This window comes from Notolepis coatsorum, assembly GCF_963971535.1.
Source record: "Notolepis coatsorum genome assembly, chromosome: 16".
NCBI classification, from domain to species: Eukaryota; Metazoa; Chordata; class Actinopteri; order Aulopiformes; family Paralepididae; genus Notolepis; species Notolepis coatsorum.
The window spans coordinates 41,995,122-42,008,440 of NC_140180.1; the positions used below are offsets into that span (position 1 = coordinate 41,995,122).

General features: G+C 41.4%; 1 protein-coding gene across 1 annotated transcript in view; it reads left to right on the forward strand.

Moving 5' to 3' along the window:
- The window catches only part of mgat4b (alpha-1,3-mannosyl-glycoprotein 4-beta-N-acetylglucosaminyltransferase B), a 418,569-nt gene that overhangs the window by 267,720 nt on the left and 137,530 nt on the right, over positions 1–13,319 (forward strand). Inside the window, exon 6 of the mRNA XM_084332017.1 lies at positions 10,322–10,435. Coding sequence (XP_084188143.1) covers positions 10,322–10,435 — 114 coding nt within the window. The remainder of the gene's footprint in view (positions 1–10,321; positions 10,436–13,319) is intronic.

The following is a 13,319-nucleotide window of genomic DNA, read 5'->3' on the forward strand; positions in this document are numbered from 1 at the left end:
CCAAATAGTGCTAGGAATAGCAGTGCATAGCCCCTTTAAATGACGATTCATCGCTAAGATTAACACCTCACAAAAAGAGAGTGTTTCTGGCCGGTTTAACGGCAGCAAAGAAAATGCTCGTAATGAGATGGAAACCACCTCATAGTCTCAATATTTACCATTGGAAGCTGTCTTTCTATGAAGTCTTAAGATTAGAGGCATCCAGTGCTAGAGCACAGGGCGCAAGGACAGAATCGATTCAAGTATTACTTACTGCGGCCCAGAAGGTAAAATCAGTACTCCACTAGGTTGAACACTTGTACTTTGACACCAGAGACTGAACAAAAAGGCATGTTTTTTTTCTGTTTTCTGTTGTATCTTTTTTTTTTTTTTTTTTTTTACTTTGTAACAGGATTAGAGGGTATCTAACAAACACAATTATGATTTACTTTGGTTTTTCATTTCATTGCATTTAAAAAGAAAAAAAGAAAGAAAAATGCAAATTGTATCCTATACATCAGGGGTCAGCAACCTTTTTGACATGGAGTGCCTGTTTGAAATATAGTTGTAACTAGTGTGCCTCAACAATATTCCATGCATCGTAATTTTTTTTCTCATAATCAGGTATTTTTAATGATTTTTACATTATTACATCATTATTGTTATTATTAACAATATTATTATGATGGTTGTATCAACCCTAAATCTGAGTTGGGGGGGGGGGGGGGGATGCAATGCAGACAAACAGCTGCATACAGTGCGACCATTTCACTCACATTTGCCCATTCATTTTTGGACACATCACACACCATCGGTGCTGTCATAGCTCCACCTACAGGCCTAATGGAGAACACCAGGAGAACACCAGGATGTGAATGGAGGGTGAATGTGAGGTATATCGTGTAAATAAGTTTTGATTGATCGCAAGACTACACTGTAAAAAAAATAATAATAATAAGTTACCAGAACTTAAAAATATTGAGTTCAGTTACTGTGCATTAAGGTTTTCAGTTTTCAATCCATAATAAGTTAACAGAAAAATAAGTACACACCCACATTATTTCAACCTAATAAAACTATGTTTATTGTCATTGTTTTAAGAACACAAGTTGACTTGGTAATACTCACATTTTGAGTAAAAAAAAATGGCTTTTAACATGTGCAATGTTCAATGAAATAGAAAAATAAATAATAAAAATTGTTGATTAATCCCACTGGTCACAATGGTGACCGTAATAATGTTTTTGTTATAAGGCTCTGCAAATGTTACTGAATGATGTAGAAATGTATTTCCAGCTAAATTGAAATAATAAACAAATAAAGGGTCTCAATTAAATATGTGGTAGTAAAAAGAACCTGTGGGAGGATTTCAACAAGATAAATGCGACAACAGTGCAAAATATTTCACTATAATATTTTCAGAGCAAAAATATATATATATATTTTTATTTTTTATTTTTTTTATTTTTACTGCTGCCCCCTGTGCCTATGCAAATGCCCCCGCGTGCCTGTGCAGGCACGCGTGCCTAGGGTTGCCTACCCCTGCTATACATGTATACATCATGGTTTCTTCCTTTCCTAAAAATGTCTATGTGAACCCGGGGGGCTGGGAGGGGGGTTAAGAAGCGACCTGGGCTGTCTTGCAGCCACAGGACCGCCAGATCAGAGGAAGAGACTGTCACAACTGCCAGCAGGCAGGCTACACAGTACATGACTATACTGACGGACAATCTATATACTGAAAAGACACTTTTTTATGCCACTGTGGGAATTCGTATGAACTGCTGATGTGAATGTCTCTTTCCTCTGAACTAAAAAAAAGATAAAATAAAAAGTTGTCATGTTTGTCACAAAAATATTATACTGTTGAAATCATCAATTAAAGGGAAAAAATACTAGTGAGGGCATTAAAAGTGTTAGTTTGTAAAAGTTAGGGGAGCGGTTGCGAATGTGCGACCTCACTCCATGACACCCGCCCACCCTAGTTTTTTTCCTTAATTTTCATCCTTATAAGGGGATGGGGTTGAACATGGTTGAACATTTGACAGGAAATCGTTGATCATGGAGCTTGGGCTCATAGATTTTCTGGTCACTTTCTTCTTCCTCCTCAGACAATTTCCTTAAGTTCTTGCAAATGCACAAGATATTCATTCTGCGTGTGAGTTGACCAAGCATTGCTTTTCTTGATGAGCGCAGTCTGGAAACTGGTTCCTCTCAAAGCATTTCCCAGTAACGAGTAGGGTAGCCTTAGTTTCAATAATAATATTACAGTAGTTACCCCAGTTACATGTTACTCCATTACTTTGATTTTGTGGAGACCAAAGATAACAAGACATCATTGTCGATCTGTAATCTATCAAAACTGTGCTCAAGGCTTAGATGCGCATTGTAAGAGAATCCAATGTCAAAAGTCGGGACTCTCGCACAAAGGATGAAACAGCACTGATGCATCAAAGTCAAAGTCAACTTTATTGTCATTTCCCATAGGCCCCCCCTTCCCACGGTGTATATAAACATATCTAATATAAACATAAAGTAACATAATAGGATACTATAAACATAAAGTAACATATAGGACACAATGTACACACCCTATATACAGGACTATATAAACAGTAGCTAAAAATGAAATGAATGAGTGAAATAAATATAGAAGTAAAAGAGAACTTAGTGCAAATCTTTTAGCAGCAGTGGTACATAGTAAATATAAATAATGGCAGTAAAATAAAATAATGGCAGTAACGTGGCAGTGAGTTAGTAAGGTAATGTGTGTGTGTGTGTGTGTGTGTGTGTGTGTGTGTGTGTGTGTGTGTGTGTGTGTGTGTGTGTGTGTGTGTGTGTGTGTGTGTGTGTGTGTGTGTGTGTGTGTGTGTGTGTGTGTGTGTGTGTGTGTGTGTGTGTGTGTGTGTGTGTGTGTGTGTGTGTGTGTGTGTGTGTGTGTGTGTGTGTGTGTGTGTGTGTCAGTGGGTTCTTAGTCCAGAGTCTGTGGGGGCAGAGTAAGAGAGGGGGGAGAGCTGTGTCAGTGTGGGCTGGGGGGGGGGGGGTGTTCTTAGTCCAGAGTCTGTGGTGGCAGAGTAAGACAGGGGGGAGCTGGGAGAGAGTTCAGCTTCCTGACAGCCTGATGGATGAAGCTGTCTTTCAGTCTGCTAGTCCTAGCTCGGAGGCTTCTCCCGGAGGGCAGGAGAGTGAAGAAGCGTTGTGAGGGGTGGGTGATGTCGCCCACGATGCGTAGTGCTGCCGTGCAGCCGCCGTACCACGCGGTTATGCAGCTGGTCAGGAGGCTCTCGATGGTGCCCCGGTAGAAGGAGCACAGGATGGGAACTGAGGCTCCAGCTCTTCTCAGTTTGCGGAGGAAGTAGAGGCATCCTCTACCATTTGTATTTCATGGAGGCAGGTAGAATCCTCGACCCTACTGGTATCATTTAAAACGTTTAAGAGTAAATAATCTGCACAGTTTGATACTTTTGTTGTGCAACTGCGAGAGGAGCCTCAACTTCTCCTACTTTCCACTTAGAGAAATACAACCTCAAATCTCTTGAAACACCTGCTATTCTACAACAGCACAACAACAAGTTGTTTAAAAAATATTCAATTTAAGCGAGCTATGCTTTTGATCAAGTCTGAAGTAGCTACCAAACTGCTGTGGGAAAGAAAGCTGCTGGTTTTCAGTTAATGAGCTTTCACACCAGAGGTTCTGCACTCTGCACCGCAGTGGGCACCACCTCCATTGAAAACAATGATCTAGCTCAGTGCAGCTCCGTCATTGCGGCAGCCTACCCAGACGTGATCATTCACACACGGGGGGGCGCGGAAGTAACGCAATGAGAGTGGTCCATAATGTATTAATTACAGCAGAGCACCAGAGTACCTCAAAAACCACTTTCAGAGGAGCAGTGACACTCATGGCCACCACACTAGAGCTAGCATTGTAACCTGCGCTGGTGTAACACCAACATGGTCACCACACCAGAGCTAGCATTGTGAACTGTGCTGCCCTGGTGTAACACCAACATGGTCACCACACTAGAGCTAGCATTGTGACCTGTGCTGGTGTAACACCAACATGGTCACCACACCAGAGCTAGCATTGTGACCTGTGCTACCCTGGTGTAACACCAACATGGTCACCACACTAGAGCTAGCATTGTGTAAGATAACAGTGTTTCTAGCCTTTAATCATTTCTCTCACTCATCACCTGCTGCTCCGTGACTGGCCTCCGCGTTGTGTCATTTTACTTGGGTATCTCATTAGCTGTCTCGCACTGTATCAACCCCTGTTAGTACATCCGTAGTCAGAAGAAACAACACTGCAACGTGATCTCTTTCCTGATGTTTATTTTCATAAACATAGCTTCGTACGAGATGTAACCCATTCTGTAATGTCCTTGAACAGTCCTTGAGGAAAAACTAAATTCATTATTCTCCACCGTCTCTCCTCTCATTAGTCCAATGGTTCTGAGGCCTCGTCGTAGCCAACAACCATTCCCTGTTAGCCGAAGCTAGCGATGATGTGGCACTTCCCCTCCCCCACCCAGCAAGGGTGAGGAGGGATTTCAAAGTCTCTGATCAGCGCGTCTGCTCGATTCCACGTTGTGTCTTAATCTAACTTACCCCGGAAGGAACTCACGTCTCCATAACGTTCTCCCCCTAGCAACGGGCCCCGCCCCCTTTTCTCCTTACTACGTGACACGCTACCATGGCAGCGGCTGGTCACCTTTAACGCACTAAACGTCAGTTTCTATCGATGTCAAACTCTCCCCGTAGCTCTGACCAAACCTGCCTCCACCAGTGCTTATCAGTGTTTAGGTTAACAAGCTGCCGACGACCTCAGAGCCCATGGCTCTATTAGAACTGGCTTCCCAGTCTAACTTGAAAACACACACCACTAAATACTGTCCCCCTCATCTGAGATCTAATAGCAGATGCTGTCACCCACCGATATATACATTGTATACAAATTGAAAAACATAGATTCCTTCAATTGTGACCTGCCCTGGTGTAACACCAACATGGTCACCACACTAGAGCTAGCATTGCTGACTTGTGCTGCCCTGGTGTAACACCAACATGGTCACCAACCTAGAGCTAGCATTGTGACCTGTGCTGCCCTGGTGTAACACCAACATGGTCACCACACTAGAGCTAGCATTGTGACCTGTGCTGCCCTGGTGTAACACCAACATGGGGAAAGGGTCTAATACGTTTAGTGGAGCTGTGAACTGGAACAATTTACCTTAAAACACAGGTAACTAACATATTTGATGAAAAAAAAGAAAAAAAAAAAAACAGTAGCTCATGCAGTAGCAAAACGTTTGTTTTAGTAGTATTTTGTATGTATCTGAAATGCAGGTAATTGTCGTAGATGACTGTCTTGTATTGTAACAGTAATAGCAAGGACCATGATGGAAATAAGTCCTGGGCCCTCATTTATCAATGGTGCGTATGCACAGATATGTGCGTAACCCGTGCGTACGATCATTTCTAAGCAAAGTGTGGGACTTATCAATTTGAACGTGTGCTTGACTTTGTGCGTATATTTACGCACAGCTCAGACCGTACGTACCTGGCGCCCAGCGGTAGAATATGAAGACTGCAGACGGACGGCATTATGCTTTCATCAGTTTCATGCATTAGTTTCAACAATGACGTGTTCTGTATGACCCGTAATTCACTATAGTTCATTGTAAAATAGCGACATTAGTGTAATTATTGTCAAACCCTAAATAGCATTTGGAATAGGTATTTCCGAATGAATTCAGCCTGGTTCATAGCGTTATTATAGGAATACTTCTCGCAGTGTGCGCTCAGATGTTTTCAGAGATATAGGGCATGTCTATTTGCAGAGAGAGAACATAATAATATTAAGTAGAGTTTGCTACCCGAGACACATTCTCCTTGATTTGTACCGCAATTTGAGACCCACATTGGAATGTAGAGCAAAACGCAGTCAAGATGAGAAGCTCGTTCAGCCACAGACTCATACCCCCCCGACACTAACCGCCTCAGACAGTCCTTCATACCAGCGGCCATCAGGCTCCACAACAGTGGGCAGCGACTAGCGGCCTCCAGGCTCCACAACAGGGGGCAGCGACTGCTGCCAGACATTGACCTAGGACTAATAGGAACCCAAGGAGGACAATAACACTACCTTAGGCTTACTGCACCTTATGTGGATACTGTGATACTGTGAATAATGTATATTTCAGTGGATACTGTGATACTGTGAATAATGTATATTTCAGTAGATAGTAAATTATAACACTACATTATGCATACTGCACCTTATATGACACTGTGAATATATTTTCAGTTAGTTAGATAGTAAATTATATTGACCTATTTGTTTACACTGCTTGTGTTGTTTTTACTACCTGTACCCCCCCCCCCCCCCTTCCCCCATGCTGCTATGATGCCTGAATTTCCCCAAGGGGATCAATAAAGGAATATCTTGTCTTATCTTATCAGTGTTGGATGTCTAATTTCCCCAACCCCCCCAACTACATACAATATCCATATATCAATAACAGGAGGCCAAGAGAGGATTTTACGCCAGGTTACCCAACATCATCGGAGCAATATATAGACTGTACCCATGTAGCTTTCAAAGCTCCATCAATAAACAAATCCAGTAATGTGAACAGGATTCCACTCTGTCAATGTACAGATAATCTGCAATGTGCGTTTTGGCTGATAATGTCGTGGCCGGTGGCCGGAGTCTCATTCAGGCCTAATTGTATTTAATTCAATTGTAATGTTATTACTGGGGTATCTATAATTAAAACATCACTTAAATGCAGATCAGGGTTATCCACTGAAGCCATAATGACTCTGACCAGAACCACAGGCTCACGAGCGCACAATATGCATTGTAGAGCGCATAGTTGGCCTGCTGAAATAATTGATTTCATTTCAGTCATTACAGTGTTTAATGTCGGGTCAGCTTGTCATTTATTTCTGTCAATGTGCTGGTTCTGTAGCAGGACTGGGTCAGTCAACATCCTTGGCTCCCGGTGCACCGAAGATAGTCTACACGCTCCTGTGAACTTGACAACTTAGTCTGTGAACTTGACAACTTGGATTTATTTATTCCCTAGAAATATCTATAATAATACGATTAAATATTGTTTAAAATAAAACGCTAAATACTATTATGTGGATACTGTGATACTGTGAATAATGTATATTTCAGTGGATACTGTGATACTGTGAATAATGTATATTTCAGTGGATACTGTGATACTGTGAATAATGTATATTTCAGTAGATAGTAAATTATAACACTACATTATGCATACTGCACCTTATATGACACTGTGAATATATTTTCAGTTAGTTAGATAGTAAATTATATTGACCTATTTGTTTACACTGCTTGTGTTGTTTTTACTACCTGTACCCCCCCCCCCCCTTCCCCCATGCTGCTATGATGCCTGAATTTCCCCAAGGGGATCAATAAAGGAATATCTTGTCTTATCTTATCAGTGTTGGATGTCTAATTTCCCCAACCCCCCCAACTACATACAATATCCATATATCAATAACAGGAGGCCAAGAGAGGATTTTACGCCAGGTTACCCAACATCATCGGAGCAATATATAGACTGTACCCATGTAGCTTTCAAAGCTCCATCAATAAACAAATCCAGTAATGTGAACAGGATTCCACTCGGTCAATGTACAGATAATCTGCAATGTGCGTTTTGGCTGATAATGTCGTGGCCGGTGGCCGGAGTCTCATTCAGGCCTAATTGTATTTAATTCAATTGTAATGTTATTACTGGGGTATCTATAATTAAAACATCACTTAAATGCAGATCAGGGTTATCCACTGAAGCCATAATGACTCTGACCAGAACCACGGGCTCACGAGCGCACAATAGGCATTGTAGAGCGCATAGTTGGCCTGCTGAAATAATTGATTTCATTTCAGTCATTACAGTGTTTAATGTCGGGTCAGCTTGTCATTTATTTCTGTCAATGTGCTGGTTCTGTAGCAGGACTGGGTCAGTCAACATCCTTGGCTCCCGGCGCACCGAAGATAGTCTACACGCTCCTGTGAACTTGACAACTTAGTCTGTGAACTTGACAACTTGGATTTATTTATTCCCTAGAAATATCTATAATAATACGATTAAATATTGTTTAAAATAAAACGCTAAATACTATTATTCTGTGTCATGGTTCCAAATAAGATTGTTCACAACGGGAAATGCTGTATACGTTCAATTTGTTGGTTAGACCTCGGTGATCAATCTCGCTCGTGAAGTTTCTCAGAGTTCGCTCGGCTTAGTCCATTATTTCACATCCCATGGGGGTGTTTCATGACCATTATATGGATAATCGTGCACGAGCATAGACGTTAAAAACAAATGGTATTTATCAACACGGAGTGTGCGTAGGACCTGTGCACGCACTGTTGATAAATCCAGATTTTTCTGTGCGTAGAGACATTCTAAATTCTGTGCTTAAGAACGAAAATAGAACACTTTCTAAGCATTGTTGATAAATGAGGGCCCTGGACTTTATCATGTTATCCTTGACACTGAATGAAAGTTGTTTTTGTGCTTTTGTCAAATAAACTAAACTAAACTATGTGAATGACTGCTACCAGAGAGTAATAAGTGAAGTAAAAAGAATATTACTTTTGAAATGAGTAATGAGTTACAAGGAATAATATTAAATGTTTTGAGTAATGCACCCGACACTGGTCGTCACTAGCTGAAGTAGCTGAGGCTCATCGTACCGTCCGAGTGTTCGGACTATATTTTAATGAAAACAACCCCTCTTACAGTAAATGCAGAAACACTTTGTTCAACAGTCACTTCACGCTGCCTGTGTAATTTCCCATTAGTCTTTTTAATCCATTCAGTCAAGCCAATGTAATCTTCCTGATCCATTTTATAATTGCACATTGAGTATTCAAGTCAAGTCAAGTCAAGTCAGCTTTATTTAGCATGTTTACAATGACTAAAAGCCATCCAAAGTGCTTTACAGGTAGAAGTTGAACACAATAAAAAACATGTACTGTACAGTACAGTAACAAATAAAATACACAAAAATTACAGTAAATACGTATAGTACACTAAGAAACAAGAGCAAGGTGAAATATAAAAAGAGACAAGAAGTAATAAAATGGATACAAAAAGTCCAGACTAAAGTAACAGCAAACATAGTTGACAGGTGGCTAACTCTGATCAAAGGCCAGGGAGAAAAGGTGTGCTTTGAGCAGCTGTTTAAAGGACTAACTAGCAAACACAACAGGTCCATATTCAATGTTTTATCTTGAACAATACTTTACAGATCCAGTTGTGTTTGTTGCAGTCAGTCCTCAGTCCGTTGTTCCTTTGAACAAGGTCTTTTGAATGAACAGCGAGTCTTTTTAAACGTTTTAATTAAGTGGCTTTTTGTCCTGATTTCCAAGTCCCTTAACCACAGTGGGAAACGACAGACAATACGCCTGAATGACAAAAGAAATGAATGTCCAGAGAATTATAAAATAAAAAGTAAATTTTGCTTTCTTTTACAGGGTCTTGAGTAGAAAAGTTGTAATAAAAAATAAAAAGAAGTATTAAAAAATGTAATTTCACTCAAAAAGAAAAGAAAAATGCCATGGTGGCTTTGTTAATCGTGGTGAAAAGACTGTGCCTGCCAGCACCTCCTGCCAGCACCTCCTGCCTTGCAGTGGTGGCAATACAACTGACACACAAACAGTTACAACAATAAAAAATTACCTAAGTGAACATTTACAAATGTGATCTAGCCTGAAGGACAAATGGCTCGACTTTCCATAGTCGTTCCCTCGGGTTACAGCAGGTTGCAACATATCACACAGCCAAAAAATTTGCCTTCTATTCCTCCTATTGTTACATGATGTTGTGGATTCCTCCGTCAGGTCTTCGTGTTCTTTGTATTATGTGGGCAATCGTGGGTGGGAATCACCTCATGATTTGATTTTGATCATTAGGCTACAATTCATTGGTCAAATAATTCTCGATGTATCATCATTATGTTTCCATCCCACTCAACACACTGTGATTACTTTTTTTTTCTTTCTTTTTTTTACTCAAGTATTGTTGTTGGACATGGTTGGTTAAACTGACTTCAGTTCCTGTAAGAGAAGTTACCACACAGGGGAAATAACACACTGAAAACCCAGAACACTGGACTCAGAAAATCAATGATTGAATTTTGCACGTTGATGCGGAAGTGGCAGCGAAAGCCATAATTGAGAGTATTACATGAATAGTTCTCCCCGGGCCGCTAGCAAGTCGAGGGGATAAAAGGGGCTGTTAATTTATTTCCATCCGTCATGAGGTAACAACCTTCTCTCCCATCTCCAAAGGTTTCCAGTGGAGATTCAGTCTGGCTTGTTGGAGGTCATCTCCCCGTCAGTCCACTTCTACCCAGACTTCTCCCGCCTCAAGGAGTCCTTTGGGGACCCAAAGGAGAGAGTCAGGTAAGACGAGGGAGAGGAAGGCCGTGGAAGGAGCCTGTGTATGTATGTATGTGTATTATATATATGTATGTATGTATGTATGTATGTATGTATGTATGTATGTATGTATGTATGTATGTATGTATGTATGTATGTATGTATGTATGTATGTATGTATGTATGTTTCAAGTTCAAGTTTCAAGTTTCTTTAATAGTTGTCATACAGAAGTACAGAATACTTTCATACAAAATGCTTCTTACTGTTACGCTCCAGAGACTGTGCTAGACAAGATAGTATCAAATAACATAGTATAGCATGTAATTTAGAAGTAGAAAATGAGGTCACAGTGTTCAGTATAGACATATGTACAATGTTCGATGCAGAATAGACGTAACTGAGTTACCATATAATATACAATACTATGCAGTGTACTAATGTACAGTACTATATAGTGCAAAGCAGAAATGGGATGAGGTACAATTTAGGTACAATTTACAGTAAGGTGTACGAGTTGTAGTGCAATCCTTCATCAATAAATATAAAGTGTGGGGAGTGGGTGCTACAGTGTGTTTGTTTAAAGTGGGTGTGTGCTATAAAGTGTGTGCAGTGGGTGCTACAGTGTGTTTGTTTTAAGTGAGTGTGTGCGTGTGGATGTGTGCTATGTGCGTTTGATGGTTGTTGTTGTGTAGTGTTCATTGTTCGTTTAGCAGCCTGATGGCCTGGGGATAGAAGCTTCTTCTGAGTCTTTCTGTGCTCGCCTTGAGACTCCGGTATCGCTTGCCTGACCGCAGCAGTTCAAAGAGGCAGTTGTTCGGGTGACTGGAGTCTTTAATGATTCTCTTAGCCTTGCCCCTGCAACGCTTGTTGTAAATGTTCTGGAGGGTGGGGAGCCCCCCTCCAATTGTGTATGTATGTATGTATGTATGTATGTATGTATGTATGTATGTATGTATGTATGTATGTATGTATGTATGTATGTATGTATGTATGTATGTACTATGTATAAAGTATTTGAGTAATTGTACTTCGTTACAATACTTTAGTACTGTGTGTGTGTGTGTGTGTGTGTGTGTGTGTGTGTGTGTGTGTGTGTGTGTGTGTGTGTGTGTGTGTGTGTGTGTGTGTGTGTGTGTGTGTGTGTGTGTGTGTGTGTGTGTGTGTGTGTGTGTGTGTGTGTGTGTGTGTGTGAGTGAGAGAGAGCAACAGAGAGTGAAAATCTGTGGTGGGAAGGATGTGGCACGAGGGTGAGCGTGTGTGTGTATACTGTATGTGTGTGTATACTGTATGTGCGTGTGTGTGTATACTGTATGTGCGTGTGTGTGTGTATAGTATATTGTAAGTGTGGTAAGTTATTCTGTGTGAAGCCTTATAAGGAACTCTGCTCTCCGTTGTCCTTGCTCGACTCAATGACATCATTGTGAAGAGAATGGCCTTCTGTTAATTTATTCTGCTGTGTGTGTGCGTGTGCGTGCACGCTGTGTTGTACCACTGAAGCAACCTCTTGTTTTATGTAACACCCCGCGACATGTGTCTGTATCCAGCAGATGACTAAGTTGCAGTGAATCGGAAACAGCCGTGGGTTCATAAAAAGATGTTTGAGCACATCGGCCACGTTGATGGCTGCTTTTCTATCTGCACATTTCCAGTATATGTGGAGGTGTGTGTGTGTGTGTGTGTCATCAGTATCTATCTGGCTATCTCTTATTTATCACTTGACTTTGTGGTTTTATGACGATGAGGTTAGGTTACAGTAAGCTTAGAATCTTCCTTCTCGCCTATTTTCTTTTCTTCTCTCACGCACACTTGCAGACTTATCCATTTACACACACACTGTGATGGTTGGAGGGTGGAGCATCTGTTAAAGGAGGAGGAATGGAAGAAGAGGGGCAGGATGGAGAGATGAAAGCAGAGGCTGGCCGTGGCTTGGTAGTGATTACAGTTCAGCAACATGGAACATCAAAGATGAGACAATGAGGAGACAGGAGACACGGGGAAGGAAAGAGAGAGGGATTCAAAAAGAGAAGAGAAGGCATATCAAATCCATCTGTTACGGCACACACACGCATGCATGTGCAAGCTCATTCATTCATTCAAACCTTTATTTATTCTCAAACGACATTGAGGATTTTTTTTACAATATAATAATAATAAAAATATATAACTTTAAGCAAATAGCATAAAATGAACATAGGCATAAAATGTGTATACAGTTGACACAATAAAAACAATGCATAAAGTGTAGACATAAGAATAGGTATAAAAGACAATAAAAGTAGTGCAACGTATAACGTGCAGGATAGGCATAAAATAAGTACAATAAGTACGGTGTTGCTCGAAGGCATGTGAATCCCCCCCCCGGAACAGCCAGTCCCCACCACATCCCCATCCAAGACACACCCCCCGATAAAGCATGTCATGATCAAAGGAAAACACAAACAGCCCACGTGCCACTCACACCGCCTACGCAGCAGGGTTTTTGAAAACCGAAACCTGAAGATCAGCACCAAGGTTGCTGTTTACAACGCAGTATGTCTCTCCACTGGACCCCATACCGCCGGCACATCACCAACCTGGATGCCTTCCACATCCGTTGCCTCCAAAGGATCCTCGGCCTGACCTGGGAAGATCGAGTCCCCCACACAGACATCCTCAACAACACCAACTCAATCTGTATGGCTGCAGCTGTGGCCAAAAAACATCTTCGCTGGATAGGGCACACGATACGTATGCCTGACCACTGCCTGCCCCGCCAAGTCCTCTATGGCCAACTGAGAGGAGCAAAGCGGGCTGCTGGAGGCCAAAAGAGACACTTTAAGGACTACACCAGGGACCTCCTAAAGTGTGCAAACATCACGCAGCTTGAAACTCTGGCACTCGACAGATCAGCCTGGCAAGTCACTTGTG